The sequence below is a fragment of the Balaenoptera acutorostrata genome, chromosome 17, assembly GCF_949987535.1.
Source record: "Balaenoptera acutorostrata chromosome 17, mBalAcu1.1, whole genome shotgun sequence".
Lineage (NCBI taxonomy): Eukaryota > Metazoa > Chordata > Mammalia > Artiodactyla > Balaenopteridae > Balaenoptera > Balaenoptera acutorostrata.
Window position 1 is genome coordinate 74498428 of NC_080080.1, and position 20878 is coordinate 74519305.

General features: G+C 40.8%; 1 protein-coding gene and 1 long non-coding RNA gene across 2 annotated transcripts in view; one reads left to right on the plus strand and one right to left on the minus strand.

The window, feature by feature from the left end:
- Positions 1–20878, minus strand: part of CLVS1 (clavesin 1) — a 161527-nt gene that overhangs the window by 78679 nt on the left and 61970 nt on the right. Inside the window, exon 3 of the mRNA XM_007168566.3 lies at positions 11691–11865. Within this exon, the coding sequence (XP_007168628.1) occupies positions 11691–11865 (175 nt within the window). The remainder of the gene's footprint in view (positions 1–11690; positions 11866–20878) is intronic.
- LOC103017034 (uncharacterized) overlaps positions 1–20878 on the plus strand; it is a 69100-nt gene that overhangs the window by 19903 nt on the left and 28319 nt on the right. The window lies entirely within an intron of this gene.

The following is a 20878-nucleotide window of genomic DNA, read 5'->3' on the forward strand; positions in this document are numbered from 1 at the left end:
TGAAAAAAACCTGTCTGAAAATGAAGTCAGTACAGACATCTCATCTTTGGCGTGCTGAAGAATATCAACCTGGAACTAAACAATTCACAGAGGTCAATTCTTTGTCAGGACCGATCTTCCACAGCTGTGTGAAGCCCCTTAATATATTCCTCTGCTGAAAAATCTTGTCCAGTGGAAAAGTAAGGTGGCATACTCCTTCCAGTACCATCTTCCTGCTCCCTCTCCTCAGTCCACCCACCCCCCCCCCCCGGGTCTGTGGGACATTCTTCTTGATAGAGTTATCTCCGTTTCTCCACCGCCCTCCTCAAACCAGAGCTTTCTAGATGCCATTCCCACGGCTACACTGAAGTAGTTTCCCTCCTTGAAGGCCCATCCTTTTAGTTTCTTGATGAATGAGCTCCTCCTTCTTCTCAACCTGCCCTTTCTCTTTTGTGGGCTCCTCCTCATCTAACTTGTTCATTTTTGTTGCTCTTCGCTTGGGTTCTTTTTCTCAGTCACTGGCTTCACTCCATAGTTTTTCTCCAAATGATCTTTCCTTTCCTATGATTTCAAATACCACCAACTCTATAGATCCAGCCCAGACCTCTCCCCTCAGCTTATACTTAATGCAAACAGTTAAATACCCCATGGCATCTTAAGCTCAACATGTCCAACACTCATTCTCTCCCCCCACCTGCCCACTCCTGTCTGCACCGTCTCATGTGTCGGCACCACCTCCACCCTTCACCGGAGCTGCACACCCAGCTTCATCCTCGACTCCTCCTCTAACGCTGTCCATTCTCAAGCATCCAACCACCAAGCACTGCTTTGCTTTACTTCCTGTGTAGTTATTGAATCCTTTTATCACTCCTAATTTCGCCTTTGGTAATGTCTTACTTGAATGATTGCAGTTGTCTTCTATTCGGTTCCCCTGCCTTTGAATCTTCCCTGCTCATACCTACGGAATTGATCCCGGATGAAATATCAATCTGTGGTGTCATCCTGCTTCAGTATGTTCAGTGGCCCCCAACGTCTGCAGAAAGAGACCAAGCTCCTTAGCATGCCACAGGGGCATACAAGCTCCTTGCCTGGCCCTTGTGCACGCCAGGATTATGAAATTAATTCTGCTTCTCTCTCTTAGTGAGTGATGTCTTGCCTCTGTATTTTTGCCCATAATATCTCCTCTACCTGAAATTTCTCCCACCCTACCTTCATTTAGCTATTCCACAGTCATCTGCTAAGAATCAGCTGAGGTGTGGCCTCACCCAGGAGGCCATTCCTAACTCCTCCTGCCTGGATTGGGATTGTATTAACCTGGTACCTATGACCCTTCCTGCACATGCAACACTGTTTTCATCATTTGTTTATGGATCTGCCTCTACTCTGAATGATGACTTGTTGAGAGCAGGGACTGCCTCTGTTTACTTTTGTGGCTGATTCAAAGTCAAGTCTTAGTAACTGTTTCTTGAATGGATGAATCTGAGCATTGGCTAGGTCTATAATGCATGAGAGTCCAGAAAAACCAGTTATCAAAAATATGCCAGAGATAGACCTATATAATTGGAACTGTTTTAAATGGGCCATCCTGTCTGCCATCTGGATCACCAGAGTGTCATTACCTCTAATTGTCTTCCTGAGTTTAATTGATACTTAACAAGGTAGAGCATTAAAAGGGATATTTTATTCCTCTAATATTTCTATAATAACATATTGCACTACTGCAAACTCAGAATTACAGCTTTGTGGCCTGAGAAAGTAGTTTGTTTAGAGAGAAAGTGTTCTTCAGGCACCCCTGGAGTGTTCAGAATGAATTAAGAACCTTCTTGGCAAAATATATACAAATATCCTTTTCCTTCAATCTGTTTGTATCTAATATTCTTTAATACAAGAAAACTGTAAGCATCAAAGACTGTAAATGTTACTGCTTAAAAGAGTCCTCCAGGATGAAAGAGGTGAATTTTGACCCCATTAATCACTCAGCTACAAAGGCTTTGGGAGTGGACTCTTTGGTGATAATTAAAAGGATCACAACACATAAACAGAAAAAACCCCTCAAGTGCCACAGTCTGAACAAGTGACACCAAGCTGGACCCAAGTCATTAACTGAGGTGAGAAGGTAGCTCCCTTGTTTGGGGCCGGTGAACAGGCTGGGGAGGTCAAACTTTAGAGCTGAGGCAATGGAGAGCAATTTCATTTAAATTCGTGAATTAGAGCCACAGGAGCCCACAGATAAGGGCTGGCCTCTTCATTCTTTCAATAACATTCTACCTTTCAGTGAGCACTGACTATGGCCTGGGCGCTTTTCATGCACTATTTAATTTCTACCATAAAATGAGGTAGTACTGTTTTGAGACCACATTTTTACAGACAACAAAACCAGAACTGAAAGAGTTAAATGACTTGACTGAGGTCTTAAAGTGGCAGAGCCAGGACTGAAGCCCACATAGTTGGACTCTGCTCTCACCTACACCAAGGCGGCAGCAGCATCACCTGGGAACGTTTTGGAAGGGCAAACTCACGGGCTCTTCTCCAGATCTACAGAATCAGAAACTGGGAGTGGGGTCCCGCCGTGTGTGTTGTAGCAAGTCCTCCGGCGAGTCTGTGTACTTACAGCTGCGATCCATCGTGTTATACCGCAATGCCATCTATTAGAGCAGTGCTTCTCCAACTTTAATGTGAGTACACATCACCTGGAGAACTTGAAATGCAGATTGATTCAGTAGGTTTGGGGTAGGGCCTGAGAGTCTGCATTTCTAACCAGCTCCTGGTGATGTTGAGATTGCTGGTTTGTGGACTACACTGCATAATAAAACCCTAGAATGTAGCTTCAGGAAGCCAGGTTGCTTTGTTCTCTGCTGTCGTCTGGTTTAGAAGAATACCAGACTCACCTTTTCTTTTGAATGAATACACCACAAGTCAGTATGTCTGCCTGTCTGAGTCATAGACTGTTGATTTGGTGTGAATCTACTACTAACTCGAAAGGCATCTGCCCAACCAGCCTTTACAAATTTCTCACCACACCAGTCATTCATTTACCCTCAGGAACTGTCATGTTTCCCAGTGACTTGACGGACGTTTTACTGTTCCAGTCTTTCAAGTGAATAGAGCACTTTGGATTCCCCAAGGGCAAGTGAACATATTGTATGTTTTGGAAAAGAGATGGAAAATCAGAATGTGGGAAGGAGTAGGATGTGGAAAGGAGGCTAGAGAGAACGGATGAAGGTTGGAAACAGTTTAATGAAAAGGGACGCCCAGGAGATGGATGATTCCCAGCTGCCTGAGCCTCTGAGCCTTGCCCGCGATCCCCTCCCACCTTTGGGTTAAGGGTTGGAAAAGCAATGAACCTCCTTTCACACTAGACTGGCTCAAAGCTGTTGGGAGAGTTTAAATCAAAGTTGATATAAATATTATAAAACCATTTTTAACAAAAATGACAACAAAAGTCACACAGTAAACCTTAAACTGGAACGAAGAGTTAATGAACTGATTAAGTGTCTGATTGGCCAGAAGAAAATGACATAAGCACAGAAATGAGAAAAAAACAAAAAGAGTGCTTCCTAGATCTCCTCTGGTGAGTGAAAAGTAAGCTTCTCTAAACCCTTAACAAACATCTGGGTCCTTAGGGAATCAAATATTTTGTAAATAGCCTATGGGACAAAAGGCTATAGCTCTTCCTAAGTGAAACACTTCGGCACAGTAAATTCTTTAAGTATCTGGGTTGGCTGAACGTTGATAAATGCTGTGTGCTGATCGTAATGGTTGGGTGGCAGTGATTTACAAGAAATAATTCCAAAAATTGATTTTGGAAACAGTGCAAAACTCAAGAACAGGACTTCAGCATGCTGCTTATTCTGCCAGAATTCCCCAGCAGAATTGAGAATAGTGCTTTGCTATATTAAAATGGTGGCATAAATATTACTTTGTTTGATTAAAATTTAAACAAGTTGTAATGAACACATATAAGGGCTCTTTTAGACATTATTGACCACATTTAAGAAATGAAACAGACTGAGAGAAAGTGACTTCTAGGCATTCTCAAAATTAGTATTTTTAACTAAAGTTTTTTGAAGTAATATTCACAGAATATTTATGTATCTGGGACAACTTAATATTCTAAACAATGACATACCCCATTGTTCTAAAGGAGGAATATATACTATATACACTATTAGAATTTCATGACTGGCTGATGCAAGGTAACTTTTGATGTAAAAAAATCTGATGACCCCTTAAAGAGCAGTCTTGTACATTATTATTATTATAACTCATTAATTCAGCCTGTGAAATACATAACCAAAGTTCTATGCACATGCCATTTTTTTTGATGACTGTTGTCAGAGGCAGTATAATTGCCCTTTTCTTCACTAAGGCTTTATTTTTTAGAGCAGTTTTAGGTTCACAGCAAAATTGAAGGGAAGGGACAGGGATTTCCCATATATCCCCTGCTCCCACACACGTATAATACTCCCTCATTATCAGCAGTCCCCACCTGAGGTGTACCTTTGTTACAACTGATGAACCTACATTGACACATCATAATCACCCGAAGTCCATAGTTTACATTATGGTTCACTCTTGGTGTTGTACACTCTATGAGTTTGGACAAATGTATAACAACAAGTATCAATCATTATAGTATCATCCTTTGTGCTGCACCTGTTCATCCTTCCCTGCCCACAACCTCTGGTCATCATTCATTGTCTTTTGCAGAGCAAAAGTCTTTAATCTTAATGAAGTTCAGCTTATCAATTATTTCTTTCCTGGATTGTGCCTCTGGTGTTGTATCTAAAAAGTCATCACCATAACCAAGGTCACATAGACTTTCTCCTACATCTCCTGTGTCTGTGTCTAGATTTGTTTTTTTGCATGTGGATGTCTGATTATTGTAGCACCATTGGTTAAAAAGACTATCTTTGCTTCACTGTAGTGCCTTTGCTCCTTTGTCAAAGATTAGTTGGATATATATAATTGTCTTTTATTTTATTTTTAAAAGATTTTTATTGAAGTATAGTTGACTTACAGTATTATATTAGTTTTAGGTGTATAACATAGTGATTAGATATTTTTATGAATTATACACCATATGAAGTTATTGTAAAATATCAACTATATTACCTTGCTGTATATAGTATCCCTGCATCTTATTTTTTTATAACTGGTAGGTTGTATGTCTTAATCCCCTTCACCTATTTTACCCCTCCCTGACCCTCTTCCCTCAGGTAACCACTGGTTTGTTCTCTATATCTGTAAGTCTGTTTCTGTTTTATGTTTGTTCATTTGCTTCGTTTTTCAGATTGCACATATAAGTGAAAACATACAGTCTTTCTCTGTCTTCTTTATTTCCCTAAGCATAATACCTTCCAGGTCCATCTGTGTTGTCAAAAATGGCAAGATTTCATTCTTTTTTATGGCTGAGCAATATTCGATTGTGTATATTTACCGTGTCTTCTTTATCCATTCATCTGTTGACGGGCACTTAGGTTGCTTCCATATCATGGCTCTTGTAAATAATGCTGTTATGAACATTGAGGTACATGTGTCTTTTCAAATTAGTGTTTTTGTTTTCTTCAGATAAATACCCAGGAATGGAATTGCTGGATCATGTGGTAGTTCTATTTTAAATTTTTTGAAGAACCTCCGTACTGTTTTCCGTAGTACCAATTTACATTACCACAAGCAGTGTACTTTTCTCCACATCCTTGCTAACACTTGTTATTTCTTCTCTTTTCAATGATAGCCATTCTGACAGTGTCAAGTGATACCTCCTTGTGGTTTTGACTTGCATTTCCTTGATGATGGACAATGTGGAGCATCTTTTCATGTGCCTGTTGGCCATCTCTGTGTCTTCTTTGGAAAAGTACCTATTTAGGTCCTCTACCAATTTTTTAACTGGATTTTTTTTATGTTGAGTTATATGCATTCTTTATCTATTTTGGATATTAACCCCTTATTGGACATAGCATTTGCAAATATTTTCTCCCATTCAGTAAGTTGCTTTTTTATTTTATTAATGGTTTCCTTTGCTGTGCAAAAGCTTTTTAGTTTGATGTGCTCGCATTTGTGTATGTGTTTGTTGCTCATGTCTGAGGAGACAAATCCATAAAAATATTGCAAAGATCAATGTCAAAGAGCATAATGCCTATGTTTTCTTCTAGGATTTTTATAGGTTTTAGTCTTACATTTAAGTCTTTAATCCATTCTGAGTTTATTTTTGTATATGGTGTGAGAAAATGTTCTAGTTTTACTCTTTTACATATAGCTGTCCAGTTTTCTCAACCTCACTTATTGAAGAAACCATCTTTTCCCATTGTATATTCTTGTCTCCCTTGTCATAGATCAATTGACCATATGTGCATGGATTTATTTCTGGGCTCTTTATTTTGTTCATTTGATCTCTGTGTCTGTTTTCATGCCAGTACCATACTCTTTTGATTACTGTAGCTTTGTAGTATAGTTTGAACTCAGGGAGCATGATACTTCCAGCTTTGTTCTTTCTCAAGATTGCTTTGGCTATTCAGAACCTTTTGTGATTCCATACAAATTTTAGGATCATTTTTTGTTCTGTAAAAAACGCCATAAATATTTTGATTAGGATTGTGTTGAATCTGCACATTGCTTTGGGTAGTATGAATATTTTAACAATATTAATTCTTCCAATCCATGAGCCTGGAATATCTTTCCTTTTATTCACATCTTCTTCAATTTCTTTCCTTAAATGTTTTATAGTTTTCAGTATACAGGTCTTTCACCTCCTTGGTTAAATTTATTTCTAGGTATTTTATTCTTTAAAAATTTGATTGTAAATGGGATTGTATTCTTGCTTTCTCTTTCTAATAGCCCATTATTAGTGTATAGATATGCAACAGACTTCTGTATATTAATTTTGTATCCTGTAAATTTACAGAGCTTATTTATTTGTTCTAATAGTTTTTTGGTGGAGTCTTTCAGGTTTTTTATATATAGTATCATGTGATCTGCAAATAATGACAGTTTTACTTCCTTCCAATTTGGATGCCTTTTATTGCTTTTCCTTGTCTAATTGCTCTGGCTAGGGCTTCCAAAACTTATGTTAAATAGAAGTGGTGAGAGTTGGCATGCTTGTCTTGTTTCTGATCTTAGAGAAAAAGCTTCCAACTTTTCATTGTTGGAAAATAATGTTAGCTGTGGGTTTGTCATAAATGCGCTTTATTATGTTGAGGTGCGTTCCCTCTGTACCAACTTTGTTGAGAGTTTTTATCATGAATGAATGATGAATTTTGTCAAATGCTTTTTCTGCATCTGTTAAGATGATCACATAATTTTTATCCTTTGTTTTGTTAATGTGGTGTATCACATTGATTGATTTGTGGATATTGAACCATCCTTGCATCCCTGGAATAAATCCCACTTGATCAGGATGTATGATCCTTTTAATGTGTTGTTGAATTCAATTTGCCAATATTTTTGTTGATTTTTGCATCTATGTTTATCAGGGATATTGGCCTCTGATTTTCTTTCCTTGTAGTGTCTTTGTCTGGTTTTGGTAATGCTGGCCTTGTAGAATGAGTTTGGAGGTGTTCCCTCCTCTTCAACTTTCTGGAATAGTTTGAGGAGGATAGATGTTAACTCTTCTTTAAATATTTGGTAGAATTCCCCTGTGAAGCTGTCTGGTCCTGGACTTTTGCTTGTTGGGAGTTTTTTGATCAATGATTCAATTTCATTACTAGTAATCAGTCTGTTCAGTTTTCCATTTCTTCCTGATTCAGTCTTGAAAGATTGTATCATTCTAGGAATTTAATCATTTCTTCTAGATTGTCCAATTTGTTGGTGTATAACTGTTCATAGAGTTCTCTTATGATTGTTTGTATTTCTGTAATATCTGTTGTAATTTCTTCTCTTTCATTTCTAATTTTACTTATTTGGTCTCTCTCTGTTTTTCTTTATGAGTCTGGTTAAGGGTTTATCAATTTTCTTTATCTTTAAAAAAAACCAGCCTTTAGTTTCATTGGTTTTTAAAATTCTTTTTGGTCTCTTTTTCATTTATTTCTGCTCTAATCTTTATTATTTCCTTCCTTCTACTAACTTATAATTGCCTTTTAAAGCATTAAAATACAACTGGTAGACCCAAACAGAAGACTGTCACCAAGTTGCTAGCCCAGTGCCCATCACCTCTATATTACATGGTATCACCTCCACTTGGGGATAATCGGGACTGTATATAACCAAGAAAAAAAGCAGTTAAACATCCAGATTCAAAATAAAGGAAGCTTCTCGACATTACATTACAGGGTATTGCAAATGTCTTTTGCTTATTGTGGTAGATATTCTGATATGCTGCCAGGCCCCCTTTAGGACTGAGTATTTATTTCCCAGCTGCTTGAGGTGCTACCAGGAGAAAATTCTCAGATAATAGTGCCCTCTGGAGCCCCAGGCTGAAGAGAGCTGCTTTGCCCAAACTCACAACCACTTCTCAGGACAGCCTGCACTCAGTTACTGAACAATGTGGGAATATAAAGGTCCAGTCCCTTGGCTCCAGTCAGGGACAACTCTGAAGTGTCATCTCAGTTTCAGAACACCTGAAGCTTTCATTGGAAATGATTGAATCCCAGCTTAACTTCTCCTGCCGCCAACCATTCTTCGTAGCTTCCCTTCTGCGGGTGCTGACCCCAAGAGCATTCCCTAATGAATCTCCTGCATGTTAATCTCTGTGTCAGAATCTGCTCCTCAGAGAACCCAATCTGGAACAATTAGTAATTGAGGGTCTCACTGAACAACTTTCTTTATGGAGAACTAAGAACAGCGGTAATAGAGCTAAAACTCAGGGTTTTGAAACTGGGTTGTGATGCAGGCGAAGGACTGAACAAAAATGATTCTAAATTCTCACAACCTGAACACCCCACCCCCTTCTCCTACAGGAGGTATTGTACTATCTGTGTGTGTTGAGGGGGTTGCCGTATTTCAGGGCCCCAGATTCTCTAGGAGTTGATCAGCAGGTAATCCTAGATAACGCCTATGAACAGCTGAAACCCCAAACCAGATGGCCTAGCACAAGAGTAGTCTGATTAGTACCCCCGTGCCAGGTTACTTTCTCACACATACCCCACAAAAGGCAGGACAGCAGAGAAAGCAAGTTCCCTTCACTGGACATAGGGTCTCCCTCCCCTGCAATCTCCTGCATGTCTACAGGACACTCGAACCTCCTTGGGCCTCTCTGATGGTGCAGAGGAAAAAAGAACAGCAGTGACTTCTCAACTCTATCTGACCCTTTCCTTTTCTCCAGTAAAGTCCATGGCCTTTACCCATGTCAGTGGTGTTATGAAATTTATCTTGAACTTTCATGGCTGACAAGTGGAGACCTCTATGGGATCTTCCTTGTACCACAATGTGACCACAAAGACATGAATTCTGCTAGTATCAGTTAGGACTTTTTTGAAATGCCAGAGCGGTTAATGGTTACACTGTGGATGGAAACAATCCCTGCAGTGATAAAAGGTCCCTGGGAGAGCTTGTAGAGAGGTGACCATGGTGTCTGAATTCCCACAAAGCCTGAGAGAGGATAGCCTGGAGCGAGAAGTTGCCAGTGGCTGGCCAGAGCTGATCACCCACTGTAGGGCAAGAACCAAGCCAACAAGCTCGTTAGGACAGGGAGCCCATATCCCAGACAGAGGATCTGCATCCAAGCTCAGCTTCTTCTAGGATCACTGGCTTCCTTCTCCTGGCAGGAGGGTCTGTACCTTTTTAAGAGTTCTTAGGTCTTCAGGGTCTGGGCAGGCAGAATTCATAGAAAAAGCTGCATCCCAATCCAGACAGCCTGATAGGCCTGATGCTTTCCCACAGTCAAGGGAGTTTACCTTGTTTAGCAACAGAGAGGTCCAGGCCATTGCTCTGTGAGATGATGGGATGAAGTACTTTTTCTCCACTCTGACCCTGACCCCATGCATCTCCCCTTCACCCAGTAGACGCTATTCTTTAACCAGAGCTATAGGATGTTGTGGAGTTCAACCCGGACCCTGGTACATGAAGAGAGAAGGCCCAGATAGGACTGGCTTTGCCCCACAAAAAGTCATCTAGTATTTCTTGTAAAAATATATTACAAACTTATGTACAGCTTTATGTTTTAAAACACATTCACATGCATTAACTCAGTAAGACCCACATTAGCCTAGAGAAGTTGGCAGGGGACATGTTATATAATCCACACATTTCCAGAAATAAAAATTGGAACACAGGGTTGGAAAAAGTACATTTTTCTTCCTGATTTATGAAAAATCTTATAAATACATAGAATTTGAATCACAGCTACTTACACATGTAATGAATTATCTCTTTTTAGAAAGATAAAATTACATGAAGCTTGTACTACACCACAGAAAATCCTGGAGATATGGCCAGCATAATTATAGGGAATGAAATAAACCTCGCAGCTTACTTTAAATCTCCCTTTGATAAAAGCTTTAAGGAGAGAAAGATCAGATGTTCAGAGGCTTAGATGAGAGGACGCTGGAGAAAAAGAGAGCTAAGAGAAAGTGATCGACAGTAAAGGACAAACAAGTCTATGATTGAGATATTTTTAAGGCAAGGCAGGATATTCTGTAGTCTAGAAATGCAAAAGCAAATTTTAAAATGTGCCCCCGATACACTGTGTGATGTAGCTCCCCAGGATAATGTGGCATTCTTGGAACAGTGTGTACCTGTTCCTCTTCTGAAATAGGAAACCCTTTCAACAAAGTAAGTCCCATTCAATACACATGAGTCTATCAGAGGCCCTGTGAGTGCTGTATGTTTCCTGGGAGCCACATGTGAATCAGCCACAGTTTAAGAAACAGGCCCATCAATTACTCATCACACTGGAGTATGATGGGTGATTGAAATGGGTTTCCCAGTCTTGTACCTTGAAGAGCTTGAGTACTGGCTGCTTGATCTGAGCATTAACAAATAGTTTGTGATCTATGTAGCTGCATGTAACTGCCGTCTGTTGGGTGTCAATCTTCCTGCAAAATGAAGAATGGACTTGAGTTTTATCTATGCTGATTCTGAATCTTCCTGAACGATGCCTTTTCTTTTGTACAATGATAATGCATCACCAGGAAGCTAAGCAGCATTGCTTAGCTCTGAGTTTGCTACTTTTCATGGAATCACCGGTCCTTAAAAGTAGAAGGGACCCCAGGTACTGACTACCCTAACCTCTACACAGCACAAAAACCCCTTCCCCGAAGTCCTGACAACTGGTCATACAAACAGGAAGTGGAGTTCCATATGCTTCCTTTGCCCTGAAATGATTTACGTTAGTACAAACACCTCAGCACGTTGCCTTCAGAGAAGCGAGGACCCACCGGGTATATTTTCTTGTGCAAAGATGCTTCCAGAAACCCTGGAAAGCTTCCATGCCACTGCAATATAAGGGCACACTCATAAAGTAGATGTTTTCTAGTTTTAATTTGTGTGAACTCTCACATGGATTTGGCTAAACATCTCCAAGCTTTATTCATAATCGCAACGGTAGGTAATTTGTGCCCGTGGTGACAGTAGTTTAGAGTTGTTAATGAAAATGGAGGCTAATTTTTTTAAAAAAATCATCTCAACTCAGGCTGGGGTAAAAATACGGAGTATTCACAGGTGGATTCTATCGAAATTTTCTTTTTCCATTCTCAAAGACGAACATTACTTGGGTTGCAATAAGAAAAGAGCACACAGTCGCATACTATCTCGTATGGTACATTCATTGAACATACCTGCAACCCTTCAATGGCCAGTTTGAGGATTGATGGTGTCAGTTTGGAGGCTTGTTTGAAGGAAAAATTACTCCAGTCTATAATTAAAATGAAACCATTTATCTGAAGCTCCGGATCTTCAATAAGGACTTCCAATGACAGCAGGATGGCCCGGAGGATGTCTGTGAAGGAGTTCCTGCAGCCAAAGCAGAAAGGAGAGGCTGTGCATGAATATTAGCAGGTGATAGGACTTTGTGTGTGAAGCACTGGCCGCCTCACTCCTCTGCTCCATGAGCCCAGCCTGCAGGTTAACACCAGTGTCCTGTACCCAAAGTGACGGAAAATACATTTGCTAAACTTCACAGGAACAATGCTTTGAGAATCACAGGATGGAACCTCCCTTTGATCTGACTGCACCAGAACCCCAGACTTTACAAGGTGTCTCTCTTTTGTGTTTCCTTGGGTCTCTAGTCTCTGCTTCCACCACAGACCTGATTGCATTTCATTGAAATGCATCCCTTACTTGTCTCTCCCTCCTGGACCATAATCATAGTTGTGGCCCCAGTATCTAGTTACTTAATGAATATTGCTGAAAAAATGAGGTAAGACCTTCATCAGAGGCACTTGTTTTGATTAAACCTCTTATTTCTTTTGTATGGTTAAAATCTTGCTCAAAGTGTAAAAACAACTGTGCAATTGATGCTATTTTTTAGCCGCAATTCATGAATAGAGAAAAATAAAGCAAGAAGAATAGCTTATTTTCATTGAAGGTTTGCAGAGTGTGATTCAGGAAGGAAATCGCTTGGAGTACAACAGTAACTATGACAACAGGTAGACCTGAATACAAACTAGAGTGACAGTTCTCTAGTGTTGTATGTGTTCTTCCACATCATATATTCCCAGTCACAAGTTGATTTTTGTTTTAAATAATTTTCAGACATGAAGAAATGATGGCATATTTTGCTAATTCTCCCAGCAAATTATTTGAGCTAAAAATTTAAGATCTTAAAGGATCTCTAAATTCTGTGGATGTCAAGTGATGGCAAGATCTGTTACTTCCTTCAGACTATCATTACTATCAGAAGCTGTATCATCTTGTGAAACCAGATGAAATGATCAAATTCCTGAGCATTTCAATCTGATTCAAATTATAACCAAATCTAATGACTCTAGATTGGAAATCAGAAAATATGTGATTAAATATGGGATTAACAGATACAAATTACTATACATAAAATAGATTCACATCGTTTGTGGAATGTCCTCTTTTCAACCCACTACATTCACACTTCTGCCTCCACTGCTCCAGTGAAATTGCTTGATAAATGTCATTGTTCCATTAATTCTAAAATTCCAAGGATTGCAAACCATACTATCATTTTCTGTACAACTAAGAACGAGGCGGCAGCGGGGGGGTGGGAGACTCACCACCAATTAACAATGAAATGCCTCCAGTTGTATGACACACTCTGTTCAAATGTGGGGTGGGGTGGGGAAAGTGCCTTTGAATGGATGGAATTTGGTAATTGCCAAAGCCTGTTTGCGTCCACTCCCTTCTTCTCAAGACTCTTCTGTCTGGGCTTCTTTGACACTGTTGCTCCTGGCTCTCCTTCTAGCTCTGCCTGTACTTTTATATCTGTTTTACTTCTCCTCTTCCTGTTGTCTCTATTTGTATGTTGTATGTTTCCCCTTGCCTCCCCACGTTGGCTGTGCTCTCTACCTCTTTCGCCCCCTTCCCACCCACTACCTCCCACCCTCCGTGATTGCACCAGGGTTGGTCACCTGGCTGTAAAACATGAGCTAGGTGAATCAGACCACCTCCCTGGGGACGTGAGGTGGCGTGGGAAACTCAGGGAGATGCCCTGCAGGCACTTGGGATTTGGGGACCAGGGCTCAGAAGAGAGCGGCTGGCCAGAGGTGTAGGTTTAGACGTTTGCAACTTCAGTGCAAGCGCGTGGTTGGGACCGAGAGCTTGTCAGGATAGTGCGGAGGTAAGAAAGGAGCAGCGAGTTGGGAACCTTGCGGACCGCCTCCTTTGATTTAGGAGCAGAAGGAAGAAGAGGAACTGTTACAGATGGAGTCGGAGAACGAGAAGGGAGAGGAAACCTGGAAGAAAGGGAGTCTGTGGGGCTGCACGCTGCAGAGATGTCAGAGAGGATGGGGAATGGGAACACGGACCATGATCTGTTGGACAAGGGGTCCTCTTGGTCTCAGGAGATACACCAAATAGGAAATGAGAGTAAATGTAGAAGGGAGGGACGGGGGCTTTCGTGGCGCACAAACCAAAGCCTGCTGGTGTCAGAATCCCGGTCTGCCCCCCGCCCGACAGGCTGTAGCCCTCGTCTCCTCATCGCCCCCTGGTGGTGGGAGGATGCAGCGTGTCCCTGAGCCGCGACAGCCCGAGACGCCGCCTGCTTGCAACAGGGTCACGGCAGTGGCCTGAGGCTCCTGGCGGCTGGGCCCACTTTCAGGTAGAGCCACCGCTGCTGGGTTTGGGGGCTGCGTCCGTGTTTTGTCTTGCGGGTCAGGGCCAACTAGGGACTGATTTTCTCCCCGCCTGACATTTCTTACCACCCACAAATCCCGTGTTAGCCACTGCTCTTTAAAAATACAGTTAAGCTCACATTATTCTTCTGCTACGAACCGTGGCTACCCCGTCGCTCGTGGGATACGACCAAACTTCCCACCGTGACCCAAAGCCCCTGCGTGGTCAGGCCCCTGCCTCCCTGCCTCCCAGCAATTCTCTGGCCTGTTCTCGGCATCCCTGCTGCTCAAGCTCCCTTCTGCCTCAGGGATTTTGCTCCTGCTTTCCCTCTGCCTGGAACACTGCTCTCCCTTTCGCCCAGGTAACTCCTGTCAGACTTTAGATCCCAGCCTTATATCCTCCAAGAGAAGTCTCCCTGACCCACTCCGCGCCAAATTAGATCATTTGCTGTACACACTCTTCAGGGCCCTGTGCTTCTCCACACTTTTACAATTGAATGGTGAATTGTACAATACATTATTTAATGGTTATCTTCACTGCTAGGAAATGGCTCTCTGATAAGCGGGGCTTGGTGGCTTATTGATGGCTTTCTCGGTCCCAGCTATACTGACAGTACCTTGGCACATAAATATTTGTTGAAGGATTTTTCTAACAAGCTAATTATGCTATGGTAACAAACTCCAGGTCTCAGTGGCTTAAAACAACAAAGGTTTATTTCTTATTAAGGCTGCAGTTCATGGAGGGCTGTCCCAAAAGTTTCTTTCTCCTTCAGGCTCCGTGTCCATTGAGGGTAAGCTGGGGGCCTGTTCTCATCATCTTCACTCATGGACCCAGGCTTACGCAGCCACCACCACGTGGAGTGTTGCAGGCTGCCGGGCAGCAGCAAGGAAAGAAAGAAGTGGAAATTGCACACAGGCCCTTGAAGTTCCCACCTTGAAGTGACCCAGGTTGCTTCTCTCATTTTATTGGTCAAAGCAAGTCACATGGCCACACCTACCTTTAAGGGAGTGGGGAATCGCAATGCCCAACACGCCCCAGAGGAAAACCAGAAATATTTGCTGGACAGCACTAGTAACTATTGTATTAGTGCGTTACTTTTGTAAGACATAAAAAGGACTCAGAAAACAATTAAAAAAAAATAGATTCACATCAAGGATTTACTGTACAGCACAAAGAATTATACTCAATATCTTGTAATAACCTATAATGGAATGTAATCTGCAAAAAAACCTAAAACCGTATCACTATGCTGTACTACCGAAACTAACACAATATTGTAAATCATCTATACTTCAATAGAACAAAAACAAAACAAACAAAAAAACAGTAAGAATTTACTGAATGGCTGTTATAAGCTCAGAGCTCTGTTTAATACTTGAAGTTATAGAATAGTATGTCATATTTCTACTTTCAAAGAGCCCTTAATTTAGTTGGGGTGGGGTAGGAGATTAGCAAAATGAGTTGAAAGGGATCGATAAAATTTGAGTAATCAGGAAGAGCTTACAGAGGAATGAAAGCTTGGGCTAAGCCTTGAAGGGTAAATAGGATTTTGGATAAGTGGGAAAAAGAGTAAGACATTTCAGGAAAGAGGAGTGACACGTGAAAAATACAGATATTAGCCCATTCTGTTTCTGTACAGTTCTTCTTACTAAAAATGTCTTCCTTATATCAAGCAAAACTTTTCCTCCCCCAAACCCACCCACTGAGTATAGTTCTGCTACAAAGAAGAGAACCTCAGGTCTTCCTATACCACACACGAAATTATCTAAACATGGTGGACATGACGCCCTATATAATCTCTAGATAAAAAAATATATATATATTAGTAACTTTAACCATTTCTCATAGAATGTGGTTTTTAATAATGTTCTCATCATTTTCTTTTACATATATTCTCTTCTAAATTTTAGAGATGTCAAATTCCTATTAATGTAGGGTAAGTTTTCACTAGGGCTTTGAGTTTTGTTTTTGCATTCATAGCAAATATGATCTAAAGACCCAAGTCTTTTTTAGAGATACAGCTTTGTATTGGGAAGAAACATTGATTTAAGTGGAGCGTGAGACCGAAGATTGTGAGCTTAGGCAATTCCAAAGGAAAATATGGAAATGCCCAATGGTAAACTACAAATGACCATTAGGGAATTAGAGCGTCTGATCCTGGATAAGCTTTCTTAGGAAGAATACACACATGGAGAGAATGAGGAAACTTAGAAAAGCTAAGCCTTATGTAAAGCTTACATACAGTTCTGAGGTTGAAGGAAGAAAGGTTAAGGAAATAAGAAGTGAGAGAATCATGATAGTAATGTGTTTTTTAAAAGGGTGGATAGTGTTTCAAGAAGGATATGATAGATTGCATTACTGACCCCAATTCTTCACTTATCTGAGCATCCACACAGTAGCTATGTGTTGACCTCATTGATGAGAGTGTATGTCTTGCCCTTTGGCCATGTGACTTGCTTTAACTGATGGTATGTGACTGAAATGACAGTGTACCAATTCGGGGCCTAGCTCTTAGAGACCTCAGATGTTACTTGTTCTCTTGCTTTCTGCCGTTGCCATGGAAAAGAATATGCCACAGCTAGACTGCTAGACTGAAGAGAAGGATGACTCCCCAGCCAGCCAGCTAGCAGATCTTTGAAAGAAGCAGAGCCACCCAGCTGACCCCAGCCTAGATAAACTCTAGCTGCCCCACAGATGTGTGAGCAACAGTAAATGATTGCTTTTTTAAGCCATTGAGTTTGGGGATGGTTTGTTATAAATTAATAGCTACCCAATACCAGAAGGTAGTTAACCAAGTCAAATGCAACAGAAAGATGAAGGAGAATAAGGGAGAAGAGAGGGCTATTGTATTTGACAACAAGTAGATCTTTGGAGAATTTTGAGATAGCCCTTTTCGTTGAATAGTGAAGACAGACATCATTGATTATGAAGATCTTTAGCAAATCACTTAATTGCTACCGCCATTTTACTCCTCTGTAAATGAGAGATAGCACCTCTTCCATCACATATCCACTTGTATTCACTCCCAAGAAAGAAACATTGACTCTTGGAAACCTGAAAACTATTTTATGCATTTTCAAGACCAGAACCTTACTGATGGGTAGGCATTTGCAATGAATGAAGTATTATACTTACGGGGTGATCCCAGGAGAAAAGTAAAATAATTTTGGAATTCACTATAGGTTCCAAATGTTTGAATACTTCACTTTTCTAGAAGAACTAGAAAGTTGGGCAGCAAAAAGTTGAATGGAATGGGTCTCAAGTCATGAGGCTTAACCCTGTTGAGGGGTGTGACCACCCCCTATACCTTAGCTGATCGTTAGCTTGAATTCCTTACTTCCTGGCTTCCTGGAAGCCTCTTAGTTAATTCTGAAATCACAGTGCATATTTCTATGCTAATTCTTCTGCATATAACAGCAAGAAGTCTGTTAATATTAGTAGTTAAAGCTCTTTTGGCCAGTTCTTGAAACCTCTTCACTTTACAATCAATATCATTGTGTTTACGACTGTTGCTTGGAGATTTTTAGGGTCCTCCTTAAACCACAAACTAGTTGTGCAGATGGTTTGCCACCAATATCTATTTACAGCAGGTGCAGAAACATTCTTTATCTGAGTATGCTTCTTTATCTCTTCATCCCATTTGGAATTTCTTTCAAAGTTAATTACTAAAATAACCACAGCATGACTTTCACAGTTCCTACTTTGCCCCTTTTCTCATAACGTTGCCTAAGCCAACATGGAGAGGAATATGTGCTCCTTCTGCAACTCTTCTGATGCATTTTGGCCTCTAGACATGGCAAGAACCCTCTTAATAAAGTGGCAAAAGAGCCTATACTCAAGGGCTTGACATCCTGGCTCTGCCACTCAACAAGCATGCAACTCTGTATAGAAGACTGAAGTCCAACGTGGGGTGATTTCCTGTTTCTCCATGTAGAGGGCTGTTGCAGGGTTATGCAAAATTACATGTGCGAAGGAGCTTTGTGAATTGGAAAGTTCCTCCCAATAGGATAGGAGGCAGTATTTGTACTTGCATGGAATATAGAGATACCCCTCTTGGTTACACTGCTTTCATGGTGGTGATGGCAGCAGGACAATAGGAAATGTGCAAAACTACACTGTGTTCTGTCCAGATGAACCTATTTTCTCCTCTTCTAGGGCTGAGGGTCTTTGGTAAGTGGTTTGGAATGGGAATTCAGGTGATATATTTTCCTAAATGGGTTCTAATAATTTGTATGTGAATCAGGTTTCAGCTGGATGGTCTCTGTGTGTCATTATGCATCTAGGAAAACAAATCTATATTTCTCAATGAGGTAATCAAGGAAAAGTAAAAAAAATAATTGTGTTCAGATACTATTAGGTCAAGGAAAATGCTAACAAAAATGTTTAGCTTTGCTGTGGCAGAATTAATATTTGCAAGACCTTAATCTTAAATGTATTACCCTGAATGTTAGCTGGAAAGTCAATTAGTTCATTACTGTTCTTAGCAGCGGTGGACTCCCAGAGAACAGAAGCCTGGGATTTAACTCTGCCTCATATGGTTTGATGAAGCTCATATGATTAAGAGGAGTAAGAAAGAAAAGGAGGGCTTCCCTGGTGGCGCAGTGGTTGAGAATCTGCCTGCCAATGCAGGAGACACGGGTTCGTGCCCTGGTCTGGGAAGATCCCACATGCCGCGGAGCAACTAGGCCCGTGAGCCACAATTACTGAGCCTGCGCGTCTGGAGCCTGTGCTCCGCAACAAGAGAGGCCTCGATAGTGAGAGGCCCGCGCACCGCGATGAAGAGTGGCCCCCGCTCGCCGCAACTAGAGAAAGCCCTCGCACAGAAACGAAGATCCAACACAGCCAAAAATAAATAAATAAATAAATAAAATTAAAAAAAAAAAAGAAAGAAAAGGAAAGAGAAAGCAGGGAAGAAAGGAAGGAGGAAGAGAAAAAGAGAGAAGAAAGAAAGAGAGAGAGAGGAAGGAAGGAAAGAAAGAAAAGAAAGGAAAGAAAAAGGAAAAGAAAGAAAGAGAAGGAAAGGAAGGAAGGAGGAAAGAAAGAAAGGAAGAAAAAAGGGGAAAGGGAGGGAGGGAGCCCCAACTCACCTCCAACTCAAGCATTTGCTTATGGAGGACAGACCATAAAGGGTAATGTTCTTGTCTAAGAACAGGGCCCTGCTTTTGAACTAGTAGAGAGAAAATAGTGATGTAAATGGTGAAGACAGTGTTCTCTCACTCAAGTAAAGTATGAAGATAAGAGACTGTTTCTTTAGACCAATGCTGACAGGCCTATCCATCTCAGGATATAGACACAAGAATGCAAAGTATTCATATCCACCATTAAAAATGAAACTGAAACTAAAGTTTTCAAAGTCCAATTTGCCAGGGTTTTTCCTTGTTTGTGTTTCTCTGGTGAGCAAGTGTATAAATCATTTTGTGTGTGTGTGTGTGTGTGTGTGTGTGTGTGTACACAAACAATGAATTCATCCTTTAGGGTTGCCTCCATTCAGGCTTTTTTATTTTAAATGAGAAGATGGTTTGAATAAATAAAACCAATATTTTATTACATTTCATCCAAGTGCTTCTAAATTCTCCCAAGAATTGAAGAGAATGAAATTAACATCAAATGCTTCTATCTGCTCATTTAAACAGTTAATGAAATTTATCATCACTCAATGTTTTATTTTAAAAGTTTTGAAGTACCTAGAACCAGATGAGGAATCAGGAAGGCATTTATTCAAAGATACGACAAAATTTTACTTTGTGGAAGACACATAAGATAAAAGGATATTTTTTACTTTTCTGCTAGTAGATGGAAACCAGTAGAAGACATTAAAAAATACATACATGGGAGGCAGTGAAGCATAGTCATTGAAAGCATAGGGTTTGGAGTTAGCAGACTCTGATTCAAATCTCAGCTGTTCTGTGTAAACTTAGCAAGTGAGTTTTATCTCTCTGTGGTTTAGTTTCCTCATCTGTAGAAAGAGGATCATAGCACCTACCTCCCTGGTAATGATAACATGAGCTAATATACACAAAGTCATAGAGCAACTGACTTGTTCTATCCATAGAATGAGTTGATGGTCATGTTGGTTTTCATTATTACGTAAGTGAACATGATATCAGGTGGAAAGTAATAGGAATTGCAGAGTGTTTGGGAGTTATAAGGCAAGGTCACCCATGGCTGGGAGGTTTCAGAACATCTTCAGCTGGGCTGTGAAGAATGGGAAGCTTTGGATGCTGGACGTAGAAGGAAAAGGGCGGAAGGAGCCACATAAACAGTAAGTTCTGAGAGTGTAGAGACTATTGTATTGGGAGCAATGGCAAGTTTGCCAGTGCCATTGGGACAAGTGTAAAGGAATGTAGAAATAAGGTTAGAATTGTGATCCATCTTCATCCTGCTTGCTGGGATAACTACTGGCTGTTTATGCAGAGTAAGGGAGCAACAGCAATTATGCTTTAGGAAGATTTGAACTGGTAACAGGGATTATGTGGATTGGAGTTAGGAGACCGGAGACACAGAGCCCAATTAAGAGGAGGCCATTGCAATACAGTAAGTGAGAGCTGAATGGAAATGATAGAGAGATGAGAAGAACTATGAGGGACAGTACCCAGGACTTAGTTACAGATTAGATGTGGATGTAAAGAGAGAAGGTCAGAGGTACTCTTAAGGACAAAAGGAACTCTGCTGGGTAGGAAGTGAGTTAGAGGTGCTAGAGTTGTATCTAGTTCTTACACGGTAA